Source organism: Somniosus microcephalus, chromosome 20, assembly GCF_052327205.1.
Source record: "Somniosus microcephalus isolate GS21.2 chromosome 20, FLI_Smic_1.0, whole genome shotgun sequence".
NCBI lineage: Eukaryota > Metazoa > Chordata > Chondrichthyes > Squaliformes > Somniosidae > Somniosus > Somniosus microcephalus.
In genome coordinates, this window is record NC_141006.1 from 32,220,467 (window position 1) to 32,244,254 (window position 23,788).

At 44.3% G+C, this 23,788-nt stretch overlaps 1 protein-coding gene across 1 annotated transcript in view; it reads right to left on the reverse strand.

The window, feature by feature from the left end:
* Positions 1-355: 355 nt before the first annotated feature.
* Positions 356-23,788, reverse strand: part of gnl2 (G protein nucleolar 2) — a 43,187-nt gene continuing 19,754 nt past the window's right edge. The window contains exons 9-16 of the mRNA XM_085962425.1: positions 18,319-18,447; positions 16,913-17,017; positions 14,415-14,573; positions 12,093-12,200; positions 9,641-10,092; positions 5,866-5,948; positions 4,774-4,850; positions 356-544 (exon numbers count right to left, since the gene is read on the reverse strand). Coding sequence (XP_085818551.1) covers positions 410-544; positions 4,774-4,850; positions 5,866-5,948; positions 9,641-10,092; positions 12,093-12,200; positions 14,415-14,573; positions 16,913-17,017; positions 18,319-18,447 — 1,248 coding nt within the window. The 3' untranslated portion in view covers positions 356-409. The remainder of the gene's footprint in view (positions 545-4,773; positions 4,851-5,865; positions 5,949-9,640; positions 10,093-12,092; positions 12,201-14,414; positions 14,574-16,912; positions 17,018-18,318; positions 18,448-23,788) is intronic.

Sequence of the window (23,788 nt, forward strand, 5' to 3'; positions counted from 1 at the left end):
GCTGAAAGCTTCTCCACAACCAATTGTCAGGAAGTGTGAGTTAAGCCCGTCAAGCCAGGCATTATTTCTCCTCTGTTTCAAAAGACCGCCTCCTTTCTGGATTCCATTCCCCAGCAAGAGAATCTCACTCAAATGAGCCGAGTTTAGAGGCAGACAGCTCCGAGAACTTGCAATTGTGAATTACATTTGCAGCCAAGCACTCAACTTCAACTGTCATTACAATTAAATTGTGTATTTTTTGTGATCAACTAGAGGGGAATGGACCTTGCACTGAAGAACAGTGCCACAGTCACCAACCACCCCACCCCAGGCACCCAAAAACAATTATGGTATTAAATAGAGTTCGGTACATGTGTAAAAATAATTTTACTTTTATTTAACAAAAAGAAGCATGTCTTTTTCTTCAAAATTATCGTTTCTTTTTAAATTTCTGTGATTTGGATGCATTGGTGTTTTTGTTTTTATTCTTGTTCTTCACATTGTGCGTTTCATAGTATCGCACGCCAACCTTCCTAGAGTGCTGCAGCCGGTCCAGTCTTCGCTTCTGCAAATATAAAATCGCACAGGTCAGAGCAAGAGCTGAATGCTCAACACTAGATTTACTAGCTATACAAAATTCACACTTAAGACATCCCTTTATTTGCCTATTTAGGCTTTACATAGAGTTTACAGCACAGAAACAGGCCATTTAGCCCAGCTGGTCTATGCTGACGTTTATGCTCCGCACAAGCCTCTTCATCTAACCCTAACGGCACACCCGTCTATTTCTTTCTCCCTCATGTTTATTGAGCTTCCCCTTAAATGCATCTATGCTATTTGCCTCAACTACTCCCTGTGGTAGTGCGTTCCATATTCTTACTACTCTTTGGGTAAAGAAGTTTCTCCCGAATTCCCTATTGGATTTATTAGTGACTATCTTATATTTATGACCTCTAGTTTTGGACCCCCCACAAGTGGAAACATTGGCCATGATTTCGCCTAGCGAGGCGGGTCTGGAGCAGCCAGTAGCGCGGTCCCGGGGCAGCCAGTAGCGCGGTCCCAGCCCCCTGCCTGCTCCAGCCCACTCTGTTGAAGTGATTTTACGATGATTAGGCTCGTTAAGCCCGCCCAGCGAGGTTCCTGGCCAATTAAAAGGAAGCGGGTCTGATGATGTCATTTGACGACGCTTCATCAGCCGGTTTCCTTAAAGGGGCCATGTCCAAATTGTTTTTGACAGTTCTGCTGTCAGTGTTCTACAGCATTGAGGTGCTGCAAACACTGACAAGCGCTGCACAGAGGTGCACGGCTGCACCCAGGCTCTCCCTCCATATGCTTATGGAGGGAGTCACAGCACACAGGGAGGTTCTCTTCCCTTCCAATGGGCGGAAGAGACCTCCCCAGGAGATCATCGCAGCCTGGTTGCACATTGCACAGGAGGGCACAAGCAGGAAAGACGTCAGGAGGACCAAGGTGCAGTGGCACAAATCTTTCAATGATCTCAGTAGATCACGAAATTCTACTGCCAAGCCACATTCAACTTCATCCTGCTGTGCCACTCATCACATCCCCATCACTCTGCCATTCCTACCCTACTCCTGCACATCCTTACTCACACCAACTTACCTTGCACCTCCGCCCATCCCTCTCTACATTATCATTCCCCATCTCACTAGCCACCCCTCAACCTAGTGCAAGCATACCAACTAACAATGCACAAGGGTAGGCACTTGGGTGTTTTAGCCAATGCTCATGTGAAGTTTCTGGTAATGTGTTGTCAAACATTGAAACCTTCATTTTCAACACTTTGCGTTCTTGGACAGATTTGTTTGCAACTTTGGAAGTGGCTTAGTGAGTTGCAGTGAATGGTGGGACATAAGGGTACCCCCCACAATGGTGATGAGTGTGAAAGGAATGGCTTGGGCATTGTATGGATGCTTTATGGTGTTGGGTGGTGCCAACCTGGCACATCATATGGCAGCCAGGGTGTGCAGCGTCAAGTGAAGTAAATGTGGCAATGGTGAGACCATCCCTGGCGTCCCGGGCAGCAATGTGTTCAGGTGCTGATGCCCTCTGCCCTGTGTAGTATCAGGTGATTGCGGAGAAGGTTGGTGTGGATATTGATGCTGCTGGTGTGCCTGGTGATGCTGGTATTTGGATTCTGAGGACCAAGGTGAGATTTTTTCAAGGGCACCGATGCTGATGGAATAGATGGCAGGTGAGGTTGAGATGACAGACGCGATCTGTCAAAGGTGAAACAGGTTGTTCCAATGAGGTGACACTGGATAGAGACTTTACTCCAAACACTTGCAGCCTGCATAAAGCTCAATCTGTCTTCCAAATGCAGTAAACAACAGCTTCTAACCGTAGAAAGTGAACACCTATGAAATGGGAGCTTTTACAGACCATTTGCAGCTGTCAAGTTAGTAAATCATCCGATGCTGACACAACACCCGACCTCCTTACCTGACGTGATCCCCGAGCAGCGGGGAAGCCATTGGTGACCACTAAAAATCTAAAGGGAAGCTTAAAATAATGCTTTCCAGCTAATGATCTAAATTGCCTCCCTCGCCACTTGGTGTCGGGTCTGTTCAGCGTTGACAGACCCGACACCTGGGAGACTAGCGCGGAGGCGGGTTGACAGCGGGGTCCCGACCCGCTGTCAATCATTTGAAATTTCACAGCTGACCCGCCTCCAATCCTGTCCTCTCAGCACCAGCAAAATTCCGGCCATTTTCTCTACATCTACCCTATCAAACACATCTGTAATTTTAAAGACCTCTATCAGGTCACCGCTCAGCCTTTCTTTACTGGGAAAAGAGCCCCAGACTGTTCAATCTTTCCTGATAGGTATAACTCTTCAGTTCTGGTATCATCCTTGAGAATCATTTTTGCACTTTCTCCAGTGCCTCTATATCCTTTTATAATATGGAGATCAGGACTGTGCACAGTACAACAAGTGTGGTCTAACCAAGGTTCCATACAAGTTTAACATAATTTCTCTGCTTTTTAATTCTAAGAACGTAAGAATTAGGAGCTGTAGGCCATACGGCCCTTCGAGTCTGCTCCGCCATTCAAGATCATGGCTGATCTTCAACCTCAACTCCACTTTCCTGCCCGATCCCCATATCCCTTGATTCCCCTAGAGTTCAAAAATCTATCTATCTCAGCCTTGAATATACTCAATGACTCAGCATCCACAGCCCTCTGGGGTAGAGAATTCCAAAGATTCACAATCCTCAGTGAAGAAATTCCTCCTCATCTCAGTCTTAAATGACCGACCCCTTATCCTGAGACTATGCCCTCTAGTTCTAGACTCTCCAGCCAGGGGAAACAACCTCTCAGCATCTACATGTAAGCAAGTGTGAGGTCATCCACTTTGGACCTAAAAAGGATAGAACAAGGTACTTTCTAATGGTGAAAAGCTAAAAACAGTGGAGGTCCAAAGAGACTTGGAGGTCTAGGTACATAGATCATTAAAATGTACAGAAAATAATCAAAAAGTTGAATGGAATGCTGGCCTTTATATCTAGAGGACTAGAATACAAGGGGGTAGAAGTTATGCTGCAGCTATACAAAACCCTGGTTAGACCACACCTGGAGTACTGTGAGCAGTTCTGGGCTCCACACCTTAGGAAGGATATATTGGGCCTTGGAGGGAGTGCAGCGTAGGTTTACCAGAATGATACCTGGACTGCAAGGGTTAAGTTACGAGGAGAGATTACACAAGCTAGGGTTGTAGTCCCTAGAATTTAGAAGGTTAAAGGGGTGATCTGATCGAAGTTTTCAAGATATTAAGGGGAACAGGTAGGGTCGAGAGAGAGAAACTCTTTCTGCTGGTTGGGGAGTCTAGGACTAGGGGGCATAGTCTAAAAATTAGAGCCAGACCTTTCAGAAATTAGGAAACACTTCTACACACAAAGGGTGGTAGAAGTTTGGAACTCTCTTCTGCAAACAGCAATTGATGCTAGATCAATTGTTAATTTTAAATCTGAGATTGATAACTTTTTGTTAACCAAAGGTATTAAGGGATATGGGCCAAAGGCGGGTATATGGAGTTAGGTCGCAGATCAGCCATGATCTCACTGAATGGAGGAACAGGCTCGAGGGGCTGAATGGCCTACTCCTGTTCCTATGTACCCTGTCAATCCCCTTCAGTATCTTGTATGTTTCTATCCCTCTTGAAATTAACCCGTGCTTGGTTTGCTTTATTAACCTGCATTGCTACTTTTAATGATTTGTGAATCTGTACCCAGAGATCCCTTTGCTCCTCTACCCCATTTAGACTCTTATTTTCCAAGCAGTACGTGGCCTCCTTATTCTTCCTACCAAAATGCACCACCTCACTTATCTATATTGATATCCATTGGCCAATTACAGCCCATTCTGCAAGTTTATTCATGTCTTGTATTTTGTCACATTCTCTCTCAGTATTAACTATAACCCTCAATTTGGTGTCATCTGTAAATTTTGAAATTGAACTTCAGATTTCCCTAGTCCAAATCATTTATGTTAGTTTTAATTACAGCTGCACATCACTTACAACAGCCTAGACAACAACCTGAAACTGTCTTAAGTTAATTAGACTGCATCTTTACCACATTCCACTTCTGTGGGGTTTTTTCGAATGAACTCCATGGGGTATTTACACAAGGTAAATTGAGAAGAACTTTTGATCAGGTGAAATGCTTTGCCACACAGTCGAGAAAAAGAGGCTTCTTTATTAGTTACATTTGTTACTCTGCTCCATTCTAATAGGTTTAATGTACAATCTTGGATAGGAAACAAAAAGCTTGCCTCTTTGGATGAGAGTTTGGCAGGAGGTTGTTCATCATCGGGTTCATTCTGAGCTTTTCTCTTTCCTTCTGTACAACCTGCAAATTGTTGAACAGAAGTTTTACACAAACAGCGCCCCGTCGGGAACGAGAAAGCAAAAATCCTTTGAAAAGGAGCTGTATTCCACCGCTTATAGAAATGATGAGTTGATATCAGGGAGGGGAGGGGTGAGAGCCACCCTCTCCCCAACATCGTCAGGGACAGCATTTCACATTTTTATTTAAAACAGGAAATAATCATAAATCACAAATGCGAAAGGTAAACATTCCAGTGATTGTTTTAGTTAAAGAGTCCTTGGTTAGTGTCACATTTAAGGCATTGAGCATCTTTAAAAATACTGAAAACAGTAAACTGGATACAGCGTCACCCTTTGTGATCTGCAGGAATCAGTGTTAAAAACACCATACAGGAAACTTTCGGAATGTCCAGAAAGCTCTATCTACCGGCAAAATTCAGGAGCCGTTTCCTGTAAGTTTTTTTACTTCTCGTTGCTTTTTTTTTTTTTTTCCAGTCGTGGCTCCCAAGCGTCTAGCTGAAGCTGTTGCTTAGCTACAGAGACGCTTTTAAGCTGTGGCCGACTGTTTTGAAGCTGTTGCTAAGCAACAGAGTTTGTTGTTTCATACGGAGCTGAGAAGCTCCGTATGTTTTAACATTAGCGCTGGTTTATATGGCAGTTTTGATGGGACGGCACCAACTCGGTCCCGTCAGTGCCGGATACCAGAAAGTTTCCTGTATTTCTTGATGTAATAACTGAAAATAAAGTGAAGGCCGCACATGAAAATAATGCCCGCATCTCATCATATATATCTTAAATAGATGGTTACGAGAAAATCCCAGCGCAGAATTTACAATTCATAAGAAATAGGAGCAGGAATAGGCCACTTGGCCCCTTGAGCCTCCTCCGCCATTCAATAAGATCATGGCTGATCTTGGGCTCAAAGCCACTTCCCCACCCGCTCCCCATATTCGAATCCATATTTTAATTGGTTTCTGCGGAAAGAAAGGGTTGCAGCAGTTTTATAAAAAATTACCTCCCAGGATATCTGAACTTACCCTTTTCTTTTGATTCCTCTGCTTGATCAGTTGCCTTTTGACCTGACTTTGCAAACAATTTTGCAGTAAGTCCCCTGGGAATCCTAGAACATTAAAAAATAGTAGAATTTTGCACAGAAAACATCCACAAACAGACTCCTCCTGCTGCAGCAAACGCCAGAATTTACAAGCCTCGAAATTTAAATCTGACATTTTATTGTGACATTGAGGGGGAAAAATTGGGTGAGTAGCGCCACTTGTTAACGCCGAAAGAGGCAGTCAGTGGCTGTAGCGCCACTGGCTGCGCCTCCCGCGATATTCAGCAGGGGCGCTAATGGTGGCGTTAGCCTTTTGCGCTGCGCCGCCACCGATGACGTCATCGGTGTGCGCAGCGCCCCATTCGCGCCCGGTTCACGGGGCCTTGCTGCGCCGGCAGAGGCGCAAGTTAAGGTGGAGGTGTGGGGCGGCCGCTTTTTCGGCGGCCGCCTGCCAGCACCTCCGTCCCCGGCCTCCTGGTTCCCCCCCCCCCCGCCGCGGCATTGCCAGCTGTTTCCTGAGAGCTCGGCACTTCTCCTTGGTGCCGGGCTCTTTTGCCGGCACTCGCGATCAGGGCTCGTGCTGTTGCAGTCCCCTACCCCTTAACAGTGGGAGGAAGGCCTGCAGTACCGCAGCGTGCTGTGCCGCAGCATGTGGCGTTGCGGCACGTAGCGCTGCGAAATTCACTTTCAGCGCCCTAAGAGGGACGCGGAGTGCCTCGAGCCTCACCCCGTCTCCCTCTAGGGGCACTTCAACTGAATTTGCGGCGATCGCTAATGCGGCGAAAATTCCAGCGCCCAGGTGAACTTTGCACCGCTTGGGCGCCTCAGGCCAATTTCTAGGCCCGAGAATTGGATTACTGAACGTTTGTTGCAAGTAGGTGCAACCTCCTACAATTTTTGTTTTAAATTTCAGCTAGGTTGTAAAAGAGCTGCTGGGGTAACACAGGAAATATATCCGCTCTCCCTATGAAAGTAGTCACAAGCTAGATTTATTAACGAGCTGAAGACTAGCCTTGTTCCAGAGGATGCAGAGAGAAAAGAAATAAAGCAGGATCTAAAGGCAAAAATGATCTACAGCAGCAAAGTCAAGAGTTCAGTGAGAACAGAAAGTCCTAAGCAGTTCTGGAGGATAGGGAACAGAAATGGCCCAACAAATGAACAAGCTAATGCACTGAGGGCAAAACTCACACATTTATGATTGATTGATATACTCCCTCAGTTTCTCTTCAAGGGCACAAGTCAAAGACTCAAGTAATACTTTCTAATGAAGATCTTATGGTTCATTTCAGCAATGTCGTAAGCAATGGAATAGCATTTTATTTTATCCTCCTGGAACTTTAGTTAAAAGCTCAGTTATAGGTTCAAAAAGAGCGATCTTAAATAAAATATTTTGTTTTGATGTACACTGGAGTCGCATGCTATTCCCTGAGCAAAGGGGGAGTGAATTCCATTTTGCAATTGACTGCATATTGTTATGTGATGATCCCCACCTACACTGAGATTCACGCTCACCGAAGACTGGGGAATAAAAACACAACTTCTGAATAAAGCCAGTGCACAGTGTTCTCACACACATTTTGAATAATGCATTGATTCATTTGCTATTCAGATACCTTCATACTATTACATTACAGTTGGCTAGCTGTGGATGATACCAGCAGTCAGAGCAGCAGTACTGTGTACAATACCTTGTCAAAAATTTAATGTGCAGAGAGGGTGGATTTTTAGGAAGATGATAAAACCCAAGATTATTCAAAAAAAATTGATAGATTTCTTTAATTATGTGGATAATTCATAAATTTCATTTACATGCCTGCACGCAGCAAGACCTGGATGACATTCAGGCTTGGGCTGCTAAGTGGCAAGTAACATTCGCGCCACCCAAGTGCCAGACAATGACTACCTCCAACAAGTGAGAGTCCAACCACCAGCCTGACATTCAACCGCATTACCATTGCCAAATCCCCCACCATCAACATCCTGGGGGGGTCACCATTGACCAGAAACTTAACTGGACCAGCCACATGAATAATGTGACTACAAGAGCAGGTCAGAGACTAGGTATTCTGCAGCGAGTGACTCGCCTCCTGACTCCCCAAAGCCTTTCCACCATCTACAAGGCACAAGTCAGGAGTGTGATGGAATACTCTCCACTTGCCTGGATGAGTGCAGCTCCAACAACACTCAAGAAGCTCGACACCATCCAGGACAAAGCAGCCCGCTTGACTGGCACCCCATCCACCATCTTAAACATTCACTCCCTCTACCACCGGCGTACCGTGGCTGCAGTGTGTACCATCTACAAGATGCACTGCAGCAACACCCCAAGACTTCTTCGACAACACCTCCCAAACTCTTGAACTCTGCCACCTAGAAGGACAAGGGCAGCAGGCACAGGAGAACACCACCACCTCCAAGTTCCCCTCCAAGTTACACACTATCCGGACTTGGAAATATATCGCCATTCCTTCCTCGTAGCCAGGTCAAAATCTTGGAATTCCCTCCCTAACAGCACTGTTGGAGTACCCTCACCATACGGACTGCAGCGGTTCAAGTCGGCGGCTCATCATCATCTTCTCAAGGGCAATTAAGGATGGGCAATAAATGCTGGCCTTGCCAATGACGCTCACATCCCATGAACGAATGAAAAAAAACTCATCCACCCTTTAGCACCATTACAGTCGATCCCAACCCAAGCTTCACCCAGCATCCATATATGCATAACGAGTTTGGGGCAGGGAACTTGACATTGAATTCTGATCAGGTGCTGAAACCCCAACTAATCTCTCCACTCCCCCTCCTCAGCCCAAGGATGCCGTGGCAAATGTAGCACAATCACCGCTATCATCTGGAGATCAACTAATTTCACCTTTTAATTTCTTTTGTGCTCAGTGAGGTTTGGTGTTTAGAAAAGGAAAACTTTCCATTTGGGCATCCAACTTCAGCTCTAATCTCAGTATATACAAACCAGGTAGAGTAAAGCTCTCTTTGCTACAGCTCCAATCTCATTAGAACAATGCCCACTGCACCAGTATGGTATTCTTCCATTTCCCACAACAACCATCCTGAGCCAATTTACTGCCAAATTTGGGACAATGTTATGTTTTGACCACATGCCTATCCTGAGCTGAATTTAAACCCAGGACTGAAAGGTCAATCTCTAACATTGTTGCCCTTTAAAAAAAAATAAAGAAGGGTTGTTAGCTAACTTGCCTGCTGCTTGAATCCAATCCTGTTACCAATTCCCACTCAGCTATAACCCCACATGCTCAATGACCTACACTGACAACTGGTTTTGCATTGCCTCAAATTCTTGTCCTCATCTTAAAAACTAGCCACAGCATTGTCCCATCCTATCTTTGTAATTCCTCCGGTCCTCCAACCTCCTAAACATTCCGTTCCCCTGACTCCAGCCTCTTGTGTACCCCCCTTTCACCCCACTATTAGGAGCTGTGCCGTCAGCTACCTAGATCCCACTTTCTGGAATCCCTCCCCAAACCCCTCCATGTTCCTCACCCTTTCTAATCACTTCTTTGGCTCGGTATCCACCTTCCTCACACCTCTGAAATGCCTTGGGATATTAAATAAGCACACGTTGTTATGTAAATACAGCCTAAACGTTTTGTTAACCAACAGAAGGCCGCACCAACTAGATCTGGCAGTCCAGTCCCTACCTGAGCAGATACGGTCAATTCAGTAAATATTGCTATTAAGAAACAATTTCTTGTATCAATTTGTTCTGTATGGGGGAAGCTTACCTAACAGCAGAGAATCTGTTCGCTTTGGCTTTATCCAAGAACTTTTTGTATTTAGCAATCTTTTCATCCAAATCCTGTAGCACTTGTTTTGTTTTTTTTGGTTTGCCCTCAGGTTGAGGACTATCTTCTTGAAGATTATTTAGATCAGCCCCAGTTGGTTCTTTCACTTCACTACCCTCCTTGTCCTGCTCCTCCTCCTCTTCTTCCTCGGAGCAGTTTTCCTCATCGTCGGAAATGTTTACAGGTAGGAGATCGGTCTCGGAAAATTCGGGCGCCACGTTGATTTTCCCAAAGTTCTGCCTGACTTGTGCGACAATTTGTTGTGCCACATTGGGTTTCTCCGTTTTTTCTGGCTCACTTTCTACTTTTGTTTCTACATTTGCTTCTTCCGAAGACTCCTTCGCTTGATTAATGTCGTTAGGTTCTTTGTCCACTTTCAACGTATCTAATGGCTGTTAAAAAAAAACAGGAGGGAAAACTATTAGAGGAAATGCAGTCAGGCTTTGCGTGCGCATTTTGTGGAACATGAGCTCAAATATAAGCCATGAGAAAAATCCAAACAAAAAAATTATATATTTAAAACTAGTGACTTTCACACAAAAACATCAAGGTACAGATCACATTAAAGAACACCAAATCACCAATGAAAAACCAAACAAACATACTTAATGATGAGTTCAAGCTAAAATAATTCAGGAGCACGCATAAAATAGCGCCATGTATTTAGTGCAATGTTATGAATAATTGTAACATTTTATATGTTCAAATCAAAACAGATTTCTTGCCATCTGTAACATTACCAGGAGCTCAAATTATAATTGGTTGCTGAAAAGAAAACAATTCATTCACAAAGGCAGTGAATTTCTAAGCAGTTATTAAAAATCAACACTTCAATTGCTTTATAAATTGTGCCGCTGTCTAATACTTCTTACATCGCTTTACTATCAGTACTTATCTTTAAAACAAACTGTTAACTGATATTCATTTTACATTCTTGTTATTCCAGATTTGTTACAATCTATAAACAGTGAGTGCTGATGGCATTGAGGAGCTTAATTAATATAAATAAAGCACATATTAACACAGCTCCCAAATACAGTCAAGTGCATCAATTCCTCCAAGACAATTTTCCCCGAATGAGAGCAACATTCAACTAGTTAAAATATTTATTTTGAAATTAATGAAAACAGGCAGAGAAAAAAAAAAGACAAATATTGGCCCTGATGGAGAGAAATCTCATTACATAGCTTTATGATTTCATGGTACAGGGACAGCTAGTTAATGCAAAACATTGCATTATGCACCACAAGGCACAAACACTTCAAAAGCCTTGGTGCTAAACATCACTGTGGTTGTATTTACTGTGCTCTGGGTTATATGCTTCCTTTAGACAAACATCATGCATCCATAAATATTTTATGTTCAATTCAGCCTCAGAATTAAATGAAAACACAATTTAAAAAAAAGATCCCACAAGAAGTTGACTACGAAGAGATTTCTGTCGCAACAAGACGTCAGGAGAAGGTTCTAAAGGTAATCTTGGAGTGGCAGCTATGGCTGCTTCCATACATTCCCTCGAGCAGCCTCGCTCCTGACATAATTGGGACTAGTTATTCTGTTTCCATGCAGACCATTAGCCTGACTGCGCCCATGCCCAGCACAAATGGGGTGCAAGGAAGTGATTGCAGGTGTCATTGTTTCTTCTGATAGTGACAATATGGCTCTATCAATCCAGCCCCCTCCAATGCCAGCACAGGAGGAAGCATCTGGCCTGGGCCAGGTAGGCATTGAATGCACAAGTGACACGACGCTGGAACGATGTTCTGCAAGCGTCAGCATCATTGAGACGAGAGCCACCTCGGTCCTCAAGGGTACCATTGGTATAGTCCCAACCACAAACTCCATATCCCCCGACACCGAAGTAGCACCGTACAGGAGTCAAGAGGTTCGATTCCCATGTGTAAAAACAGTTTAAGGCACGGTGATGAGAACAAATAATAGGACATAATGAAGACACTCAGCAAATGTGGGAATTCTATACCGCCTGAATTGTCCAGGTCAATGACTGAAAGGCATCAAAGATGCAACATTAAAAGTTTATTCTTGTTTACTTGCTGCCATTTAGGGTTAGGGTTAGACTTAGACTTCCTTCTGCAGATCATACTACAGTATATGTTGTATATTTGAGCAGTTTTGTGAAAGTTGAAGGGAATAACTGCAGCCAACAGCTCAACTAGCACTTGAAAATGGCTACTGTTGCTTTCAGAGTTAGTATCATTTAAAATTTTGCTTTATGCTTTGGATTATGTTTGTATCAGTTTAAGATGGTATGTATTTCAGTTTTTTTAATATTATATAATTAAATGTACTTTTATATCAACAATTCACACGGAGCATCAACATGGATTTATATTAGCGGACACACAATTTTTATAATCCAAAAACATATTACCTGTGAGCTTACTGCTGCATTTGGTGGTTTTACAAAGAAAGGTATCCGTCCTCTTTGCCAATCGTTTAGTACCATTTTGGCTACAGTTTGTATGTCAGGTTCTCCGCCCTGGGAAACAATAAAAGGTGGTAAACAGAACCAAAACTGACTTTAGGAAGAAAAAGAGAAAACATAAAAACTGTCAGCAACAACACATACTATTTTAATTATTATTGATCTCCCACACCAGGAGACTGAAAGCACTGCACTGTAGACAAAGATTTCCAAGACCACGTTCAAACAGAGATCCAGCTCTGGTACAACACTGCAATATGTAAGATGCAGTTGTTCCACATTTCTTCTTTTACCGATCGTTCCCTGGTGATTGTCATTTTCTTTACCAAGTGTAGCTTGCTCTTCTGAACCAAGTTTCTAAATGTACCGCAATATGTACTTCCCTTACTCGAACATTATTGGAAAATTTGTCACCACCTTTCTGCAATTTATTGTAAACCAATATCTTGCAATAGTAGCAGTCACTTTAAATCGTTCAAATTCAGTACAATAGGCATCAACCGAAGGAACCAAATTCTATACATGGTTAATCTAGCAGTTATTGATTAATGAGCATTCTTCAAGAAAACAGTGGAACAATCACAATACAATGGGCAATAAGCACCATTAGCCAGAATATAGTATATTCCAAACTCTTCTAAGTGCAGAATTTATTTAAACTGGTAATTAAGTCACAATTCATTATTTAGTAGCTCAAGCAAGAGGAAACTAAATTAGAACTGGGATTCACAGACACCCTTTGACAAGAGAACTATACCAGGCTACATACATGATATGGTATTACCACAGTTAACAGTGGAATATAGCATTTAAAAATAAATAAAGTTATTGCACTTGGGTTATAGATGCTCAAACTATGTACAAAAATGTTTCTTTCTATTTCACTCTAAGATTTGAACATATAATTGAGGCTGACTCCAATGCATTACTGAGGGAGTGGTACATCATCAGCGGTACCGTCTTTTACATGAAACATGAAACCAAGTCTACCTGCTCAGGTCGATGTTGAAGGTACAATTAAGAGCAGTACATTCTCCCAGTGTCCTGGCCAACATGCCACAGTCAATCGCCAGCCAAAAATAGATTAACTGGTCATGCATTTCCTTGCTACGTTCTTGGATCTTGCTCACTGCAAAATGGCTGCCTGCATAACAGCGAGTACTTTTAACACTATTCACTGTACGTGAAGTACTTTGGGACATTTTTGAGATGTAATGAGGCCCTATATAAATGCCCTATAAGTCTTGCTTTTAAGTCTTTCAAATTCCCCTGTTTATAAAAACCCACAGGATTTCCTGGCAGTCAGCCTTTGTGAGTTCTGCAACTTTTCCCCGAGGTTGTCACCGGCAGCAGGAGACCCACGAGTCAAGAGTTGGCAGCCCAGCATCCTACTCCACACAATACAAGTGCAGCTGCTTTGTATTTTCATCCTCGATTCCTTATCTGCTGGGTCTAAATTTAAGAGCCGGCTCCCGGGCTGTGCCAGACCACCCAGGCATGGCTTTACGCAACTGTCATGCCACCAACAGGGAGATGCTGCAGCCTCCAATTGGCGTGGTCGGATTGGAAAGCAAAAGGAACAGTACTTGGAACTGTATCCATCACTGCTCCACGGCACTGAGCGTTGGCGCAATACACAGTCACTTTAAAACTTTTCTTCTTTCAGATTTCTTCCGACAGTTTCTGCATAGCATGCCAGGTAAGCGGGAGGAAATCGGTTGTGTACAGCGAGAAGTGAAATCGCTAACCCCCCACCCTCACAAAACTACTGGCTTGCAAACTGCTGTGGTATCAATTTTTGGCTAAGTATACCTCTTATGAAGCACCTTGGGACGTTTTTCTACTTTAAAAGATGCTAAATAATGCAAGTTGTTATTGCTGCTCCACTGGTCAAAGGGTATATATAAATCAGTCGTCCTTTTATGCTAAACAAGATATTTAACAGCAGGTAACATCACACCTTTGCCTGCATAACAATTAGAAACACAGGGATTGTTAAAATTTGGAAAAGAAATATTTTTTTGGGAAAGTTCCTTTTCCACAAATTGTGTCCTACACTGAAAATAGTTTGTCAGTTATCTGTTTTTCTGAACTTGAATTTTAAGCTGGCAATTGTAAGATGTATCTTTCTTCTCGCTGCCTGTAGGTTAGTGGATGAAGTGGTTTAAGACTTCACCACAGATATTATTCACTTTTAGTAATTTCAAGACGAGAGAGGTATTGTACTTCGTGATGTTGAAATGAATGACAAAATAAAAACCAAGTCACCTTGAAAAGCTTCCCCATTCTGAAAGCAAGCTTTTCTAAGAAATCCACTGCATGGCCCCAGCAATCTATCTTGTAGGTCTTGCTGATGTATTCTGCTTTAGCTCTTTCCAGCACTGCAGCAATGTGATCTTCAGGACATTTGATTTTCTCCACCTGAACCTGTAAGAGGAGCAGGAGGAAAAGAAAACCATCGTAAGCGGACAGGGTCTCTCAAACTCAGTCAGCTCTTAACTTGGGTCCGAGTGGGGTCAATAAAAGGAGTCACAAAATCGGGAGCTCATAGAAGGTCACTGGTAATCAACTGCAAGTTATTCCTCAATAAACCTGTAGTGACAACATCAATCACAATTATTCATTGTTGGGTGTCAGTGATCTGGAACAGACTGATAGTTGTGTTCAGCATTAACAGCTGTTTGACACAAAACAACACCTCAAATTAAGTTGAACAAAGCAGCCACCCATTTCTGACTACAAGCCAGTAATCTGCTCATGGGTCAGATGAGAGACAGTTACACTTAACCACCCAGGTTATGTAATTTAAACCTCACAATTGGGTTATTATCTTACGATTACTAGCATGTATCCATTATTCTCAGTGTTAAATACTATGGCCTAGAAATTCCGTGGGCTGCGCCACCCGTTAGTGCGCTAAGAGGGCACTTAGTGGGTTTTGCGCCACTGGCCACGCCTCCCGCTAAATTTAGCAGGACGCTAATGGCGGCGCTAGCCGTTAGCGCTGCGCCGCTACCGATGACATCATCGGTGTGTGCAGCGCCTCGCTACTGCCCCGATCGCGAAATTTAGTAGCGCCCCCTGCTTTAACGCCGGTCGTAATTTGCGACCGGTTCAGGGGGGCCTACCTGCGGCGGTAGAGGCGCTGAGCGGCCATTTTTTTTGCTGGCAGCCTGCCAGCACCTCTCCGCGCCGCCGTCCCCGGCCTCCTGAGCCCCCCCCCCCCACGGACTGCCGGCTGTGTCCCAAGAGCCCGGCACTTCTCCTCGGTGCCGGGCTCTTTTGCCGGTACTCGCGCTCTTCAGCAGGCCCCTCCCCTTTAAGGGGAGGAAGGCCTGCAGTACCACTGCGGCACGTTGTGCTGCGATTTTCAGTTGCAGCGCCCCAAGAGGGATGCGGGGCGCCTCGAGTAGCGCCGCACTTCCGCCTGGGGTGCTGAAAATGAATTTGTGGCGGGCGGCCGCGACTCCTTCCGGGGCGGTACATCCAGCGCCCTGGCGAGGCTGGCGCCACAAATGGGGCGCCAGTGAATTTCTAGGCCTATATCTATAAAAACAAACTTCTTCAGGCTTTACTACATGTTCACTTCCAGGCAGCTGTAAAGAGACTGATAATTCCCAACAGTCTGACCGATAAGGACAAAACTTAGTAATTAGCAAAATTAGTGGTAGCTTTGTAAACAGAGGATGTGCTGAGAGTAGGTAGAGCGAGCGCACCTTCTGTACGTGTCACGCAAGAAGGATGAGCACAGTTTCTATACGTGGCATGTAGGAAGAGCAAGTGCAGTTCCTAGATGTGTTGTGCAGGAAGAAAGTGTGCAGTTTATATACGTGCAGACATTGTATCATCTAAACGGGCCTTTTATATGTTATACGGTGCTGTAGGCAGAGCGACACAATAGTACCTCTCCCGAATTTACTTTTAAATCGTGCTGCCAACCTCTGTCGGCGACAGAGGGGAAGCACATTTACAGAATGGCTGTGAAAAATTAGCCATTGGGCATCTACAATGTAATGCGTGGCATCAAATAATGATATAACAGCCTAAAACATATACAGGACCAGGGCATCCAATGCCATCATGATGTAACAGCATGGTATCACCAAGGGTTTGTGTACTGCTGCTGGTGCAGTACTTCCACTAGGAATAGTTAGACCAGTGGCAGGCACTACAACCCAGGGCAAAATGGGTCTTCCAGGTCGTGCGTTAACAAAATCAGAATACTTTACCTTCATCTACTCACTGATTGCAGGAGTCCCAGGCTATGGGAGCCAGAGGCTGAAGAACAATATTTAAACAGCTCGAATTAGCATATTTAAAACCCTACCACATGGCTTGATGGCAACAGAAGCACCACAAAGGTCTCACTTTGGGGAGAAGCAAGCCCAACCGAAAAAGTGAGGTGCAAGAAAGGAGAAATTTTTTGTTACAATATTTTTTGTAACAAAAAATGTTCAGTCCCTAAATTGTCAATGTTCTTTTCCAAACACATTTGCAATTTTGCTACAAAGAAAAAAGGAAATTTTTCTCTCAATATAATGAACTGTTGCAAATGGGATTACAAAAAGGAGTTTTGCTGCATCATTATTGTCTTGGAAAAAGAACAGCCTCTTAAAATTACCTACTGCTGCTGTTTATTAGGTCACATCAACCTTGGTGGAAGTAATCGACACAATTTACAGCTTTGTGCTCACTTTACTATTCAATCCACAATGAGAATCCTATTGTTTTTCTAGAGCAAAGTTACTTCAAAGTTGCAGACTCACCACTCCCTTCAACACAATTTCAGTCTCGGTATCACCAGATGGATATACAACACCAGGGCAATCAATCAGGAAAATGCGTCGCATCAGAGTGATGTACTGCCAGACCTACAACAGCGAGAGAGAAGACAGCAATTATTGTAGCCTTTTACATCATGAAATTATTCTCACATTAAATAAGAATTGAAAAATACAAGGAGCCACAAGTTCCATTTGAACTACAGAAAATCAAATCACCAAGAGAAACACATTTAAGACAATTGCCAAAGGCTTTCAATTCATACAAGTTAGTTCTTTTGGGGTCTTGATGCTCAAAGTGAAGGATGGCAGTGCTGGAGAATCGACCACTTTTCCAGGGCCCAGGTTAAGCACTCCTGGATTAGATATGGGACAACTAGAAACAGACTAAGGCTATTTCTCCGCTGCCCCAAAATGTACTCTAATCTCAATTTTGTGACATGTTCACTTCTCACATCGGCTATCTTTAGGAGACTGGGATTGAATGTAAAAATACAACTAAGATGAAGGTGACCGAGTCTACAATATCAAGGGAGGTTGTAGGGATAAGCAGCTTAACTTTCCAAGATCAAATTGGATAAGTATCTTGGAGAGAAACACAGTGGCAGTTGCAACTGCTAAGGCAGCAGAAAGGCTGACGAAAGGGACCCATGGTCTTTTCCAGCCTTGAGATGTTCTATATTTCTCTAAGAGAGCTTTTTATGAAATCTGATTGTCTGTTCTGGTTATGCTGCCACTAGGGACAATCAGTATATGGAGAATGAGCTAACTACCTGTGCTGAAAATGGTTGACTCCCACCCATTCTCTGTTAGGATCAAAATAAGTCTGTCCACCTACTCATCATCTTGTTCTAACAATCACCTTTGTGGATCTGGGAAGACGCTACATCTCACTGTCTAGATACAGAATAAACCTTTTTGATCAGTCAGAATGTGAGCTTTTAAATCATTTTGTTGTAAAAAAAAATATTGAGGGTGTGAAATGAACAGTGGGCTACATAGCCTAGGCCAGTTCATTCAGGAGCAACCAGTGCTATTGACCCTTGAGTCACTGTCTAGAGCAGAGAGCAAGCTGCACTGATGACACATGATTATTACACTTACTGAAATATCTGGACAGGTGGGCAGGGAGAGATAGAAAATGTATTTCAGTTACCTCAGTTTTTCTCAAACAAGATATTCTATGATACGAAGATGCAACAGAAAATTTGACAAAAATAAATCGGAGAATGGCTGTCCTCAGTACAGAAGACAGACAAAAAAAAATGGTTCGACACAATTGAAAGTTTTAGTGGCCACATATACACTTCAATTCAATTTCTCCTATTACTGGATTTAGTTAGGTTTTCAGAGTTTTCATTTCACAAGATCTTGAGGTCTGTGTTACCTACCTTTGTTTCACCAGCAATAGGCGCAACCTTGCAGACTTTCTTGGACCGTAGTGCATTAATGATGGAGCTCTTGCCAACGTTAGGATAGCCAATGAAGCCCACACTGATCTGCTTTTTGTCACCGTGCAGCTGTTTAAAAAAGGGGATAGATTACACACAATCAATGCCTTTATAATATTAGTTTGCTCTGGATTACAGTAGGGTAGGTTAACAGTTCTAAAATTTTTGATAATTTGTAGACGTTACATGATATATTAACCCTTAGATACCCCTTATATGCTGCAGGTTTATACAAAAAATGTCCCTCTCCTTAAAAAAAAAAAGAGACGGAGAGAGAATAAAAATGGAAGGTGAATCATAGAAATTTATGGCACAGAAGGAGGCCAGTCAAAAAAGAGCTAACCAGCCTAATCCCACTTTCCAGCTCTTGGTCCGTAGCCTTGCAGGTTGCGGCACTTCAAGTGCATATCCAAGTACTTTTTAAATGTGATGAGGATTTCTGACTCTACCACCCTTTCAGGCAGTGAGTTCCAGACCCCCACCAACCCTCTGAGTGAAAACATTTCTCCTCAAATCCCCTCTAATGCTTCTACCAATTACTTTAAATCTATGCCCCCTGGTTATTGACCCCTCTGCTAAGGGAAATAGGTGCTTCCTATCCACTCTATCTCGGCCCCTCAATGTTATACATCTCAATTAAGTCTCTCCTCTGTTCCAAAGAAAACAACCCCAGCCTATCCAATCTTTCCTCATAGATAAAATTTCCTAGTCCTGGCAACATCCTCGTAAATCTCCTCTGAATCCTCGCTAGTGCGATCACATCCTTCCTGTAATGTGGCGACCAGAACTGTATTCAGTACTCTAGCTGTGGCCTAACTAGTGTTTTATACAGTGAAGGGGCGTGAGAAGGCACGAGAAAGCAAGAGACCGAAAGAGAGCGAGCCCGAGACCGAAAGAGAGCGAGAGAAAGCAAGAGAGAGAGAGAAAGAGAGAGAGAGAGCGAGAGCACGTGCAAGCAAAAGAGAACAAACAGAATTCCAGGATTTAGAAAAAGTTACTACCATTAACTTAAGTGATGACCCTGTACCATTTAAAAACATTCCAAAACTGCAATGATGTTCTATATTTCAAATTCTTAAGTGCAGCAATGAGAGACAGTAGGCCATTAGAATACCACCTGACAGTTATGAACTGATTTACCAAACGTTGCTTAAATAGTTGCAGTTAGATTCGTTTTGGTGTACTATTAACATTGTTAAATCAATGACAAATTGTTAAAATTCTCTCTTTATAGATCAAGCTACAATATTCTAACTGTCAAAGAACAGAAATAATGAATTTCAACAAGATGGAAAATCTGAGCTTCATTCGAACAACACTTACTAATCTTTATAGCCTGGAGTTTGATCCGTTACCAACTCCAAAGGCTATCTTTGGACATGTTGTTAGCAACAAGACAATTCTTCATGTGCAGCATGGGACTTGGACATTGGCCCAGAAATTCGGGTCAGAGGCTTCCCGCGGGTGCAAGCCCCCGACCTGCACTTACCTGGCGCGCCGGCCGTTGTGCTGTGGGCCCCCGTGGGATTCCGATCCTGGGCCTGCTCCAACTGCTGGCGTGCAGTGCTTGCGTATCCCAGGGGCGCAGTTAGTTCGATGCGTCCCCTGGGATCACGTGGGCCATGGAGAGCCAGTGGTAGCAGGGAATGCCCATTCATAAAATTGACAGGAAGAGCTGTCAAAACTATAAATACTATGGCCTAGAAATTGGGTATAGCCCCGCTTGAGGCGTTAGAACTGGCGCTGCGCAAAGTTTATAGCCAGGCGAAACTTATCGCCGCCTGGCGCGATATTGGGTTGCATCGCCCTGAAAGGGGATTGAGGCGCGAATTCAGGCGTTACACAGGACTCCTAAGGCGCTAATCTTCCGGCGCAACCCAATATCGGAGCGGACGGGCGCAGCGCAGGTGCTCTCTATTACTGATGACCACGAGGCTTCCAGGCGCCGGCCAGCTCTTAAAGGGGTGGGTCAGTCAGCTTCAGCATCCACACTCTGCGCCTTGCAGGCCTCAGAATCGGCGCAGGCCCTTCTCTGGCGCTAAAAACTTGGACCAGATGGAGAAGGTGAGACAGAGAGCAGAGCGCTTCACCAATGAGGCGCTGGAGCAATTGGTGGCCGCAGTGGAGCGCCAGCGAGATGTTCTCTAACCAGAGAATGGCACGAGGCCGAATCATAAGGACTACCGACGAGCTTGGAGGGATGTATGCCAGAGGGTCAACTCCAGCAGCATGGTGACCAGGAGCCCTGTCCAATGCAGAAAGAAATTCAACGACCTCACTCAGGTTGTGAGGGTGAGTGTTGTTTCTGCAAACTTCTGCATCCCTTCATTTGCACCTGACTTTATGGCTACAGGGTGGGCTGTGCCCCATTGGCCATCTGCCAGCAAGCACCCATGGCCCTTTCTGGGCACACACATGCACATGTAAGGGCTCTTGCACCATGGGGGGCATGAGATGATCACTCAGGGCATCATGTAACATAACTTCCCCTCCTTTCCCCTGCAGTCCAAGCTGGCGAGGATTGGCAAAGACCAGCTTCGCACCGGTGGAGGACCTCCACAAGTGGTCACTCTGACAGATCTCGAGGAGAGAGTCCACCAGATTCTTGGAGGACGTCCGAGTGGTCCTGTAACCACTGCAGCTGCCGACCCCATTGTCGACAGCGATGGTAAGGTTCTCACCTTTTACAACTGTCTCCTTCCACTTGTTCCCCCCGCCAGCATGCTTTCTCACTGTGGACCCATGTCATAGCCTTGCCGCAATCTGGCATCCCTTGCTGCCAAGCTGTCCTTTTGCTAAAGCCACTCTTCCACCTCCCTGCTTTCAGATGCTGCATCACCAGCTCGGGAGCCGGGCCCTCAAGCTGCCAGTGCCAGTGCCGCCGAAGGCTCAATGAGAAAATTACTGTCCAACAGACGGTCAGCAACTCTCTCCAGCAACGATCAGAATGGCCAGGCCAAATGGCTGCAGCTTTTATACTAGTGCTGTCCCCTTTAAATAGCACCCCCGAGTCCGAGAAGGGCCCGGGAACGCTCCATCCAACTGTCACTAATAGCGCCAGGCGAAAAGGTTGCGGGCGCCACCGAATATCCGGTCCGGGGCGCCAAAAAGGCGTTGCACACTGAAATGACGTCATGATCTGCCTGCGCCCACGGGCAAGCGAAAAGAGTTAGCGCCGGTGCTAAAAGTATATTCAATATGGGAGGTGGCGCTATATTCACTGCGCCCGCCCGAAAATTGGGTAACGCCCCAATTCTCGGGCTCTTTAGGCACTAATCGCTGGCGCTGCCAACCGAATTTCTAGGCCTATAAGCCCTAAAACATCACTAAAACTTCAAATAATTTTTTATTTTAAATCACATTTTTAAAATAACTATAAATTACATAAAATAACTATTTTAAACAATTTAAATTTTTGAAAAAATTAATTACATTTTCTAATGGGGTTAAACATAAACTTACCTTTCTTTAAAGTATTTAAAAATAATAAACCTGTGGAAAAAATGTTTTAATTTTAATTAATTCACCACTTACCTTGTTAAAAGCAGGCCTTGCGACTGCTTGTTACATGTGTAACTCCTGGAGACTTACCCTCCTGGAGAAACCTGGAAAAAAAACGTAAGTTCCACGCGTACGCGCTGCCACTCCGGCGCATGCGTTCGACTTCTGAGCCCCTTCCTTTAAGGGAACGGAAGTTCCGGTTTCCCGCGCATGCGCAGTGCATGCACAAAACCGGCACTTCCGTTGGGCCTACGCGTGAGTACCCCGTGCGTACTCACCCGTGGAGACACAAATTTCTGGGCCATTATCTTTCCAATGTATTGAAAAATCACCTTTTATTTCAGAAAACAATAATTTAAAAATAGCCAACAACCATAAGACTATAAGAAACACAATCTAAAGAGTAAGTTAAAGCTGTATAAACTTATTCCAGTTTTGTTTCTGCGGGCTAACCGGCCAATTAAGGGAAAGTCGGTGACAGATGACGTCAGCGTATGATGCTTCGTCTGTCAAATTTTTTTTGACATAGGAATTGTCAGCGTTCGTTTGACAGCTTTGAGAAGCTGTCAAAGACTGACAATCTCTGTTCTAAGGTGAGCCCTTGCACACAGGCTCACCAAGACCTCTCTCCTCAGCAGAAAGCAGATGGCTGCTGCATCTGAGAATGCAGCAGCCATTTTGTCATGTCTTTCGTTGAGATGAGGCACCTCCAGATCCTCAAAGGTTGAAGCCAGCAGAAAGAAGCAAAAGGTAAAGAAACTTTTACCAACACTTTTTACACTTGCATCTCATACTTACCTGTCCACATTTGCACCCATCACTCACCTCTACAGCTGACATTTCGACCCCCTCACCCCTGCAGACCCACTGCTCGCCTCACTGACCCTGGTGGGGTTTCCCCAACATCGGGAAGCCCGCACCAGCAGGCGTAAAATGATGAAAAGGCAGTTAATTGGCTCTAATCCCCTTCCTGCCTCGAGAAGATGGGTGCCTGCGCAAGTTGGGGACCCGCCTCCTGGGAATATGGTTCGGAGGCGGGTTGTGACCCGCTCCCAATTTTTCCCATTTTCCCAGCAGTCCCGACTCCAAACCTGCCTCCTCAGGGCTGGTAAAATCCAGCCCAGAGTTAATGTTTCAGGTTGATGGCCTTTCATCAGAACGTCAGGTCATCAACTTGAACTGTTAACTCTGTTTCTCTCTCCACAGATTTGCCTGACCCGCTGAGTATTTCCAGCATTTTCTGGTTTTATTTCAAATTTCCAACATCTGCAGTATTTTGCTTTTGTACCCTGTAAATAAATACAGCCAAGTAGTTCTGGCCTAAATATACATCGGTCTATCTTGTGTGATGGTCTCCACCTTTCAGAAGGGTCAGGAGAACACAGTGGGCATCTCACGTGATATCCTGTATTCAACACTGCAATGAGTGTAGTTGTTAATTCTGAGGATGCTATCCCACACGTGTATGAGGGGACAGGTTTCAGTTCATAGGAGACTCGGTCTGTTTACAAAAAGCACCTCAGTGCTGTGAACAATAGAAAAAGAAAGATGCTGGAGGAACACCAAAACCCTAATCGGGAGTGTCATGGTCAAACCTGATGATGTCCTCACACTATCTAAAAATGCACATTTTTGAGCAGGAGTTACTGGATAGTGAGCAGCAGTGGGAACCCCGACAGGTCTTCCTCCCTCCTAGACCTGGGATATGGAGGCCAATTATAACACCCCAACAGCTTCCCCAGCCCAGATTAGCTAATTCTTCAGAAACAAGAACTGAATCTACCGCCTTCTGGTCTGTATTGTTCGACGATGCAATAGATGATGCCTTTATTCAGAAAGTAATCAAGGGAATGATTTATATGCAGATAAATTGGGCAGATTCACAATATCCAGTTCAAAAAGAAATCTC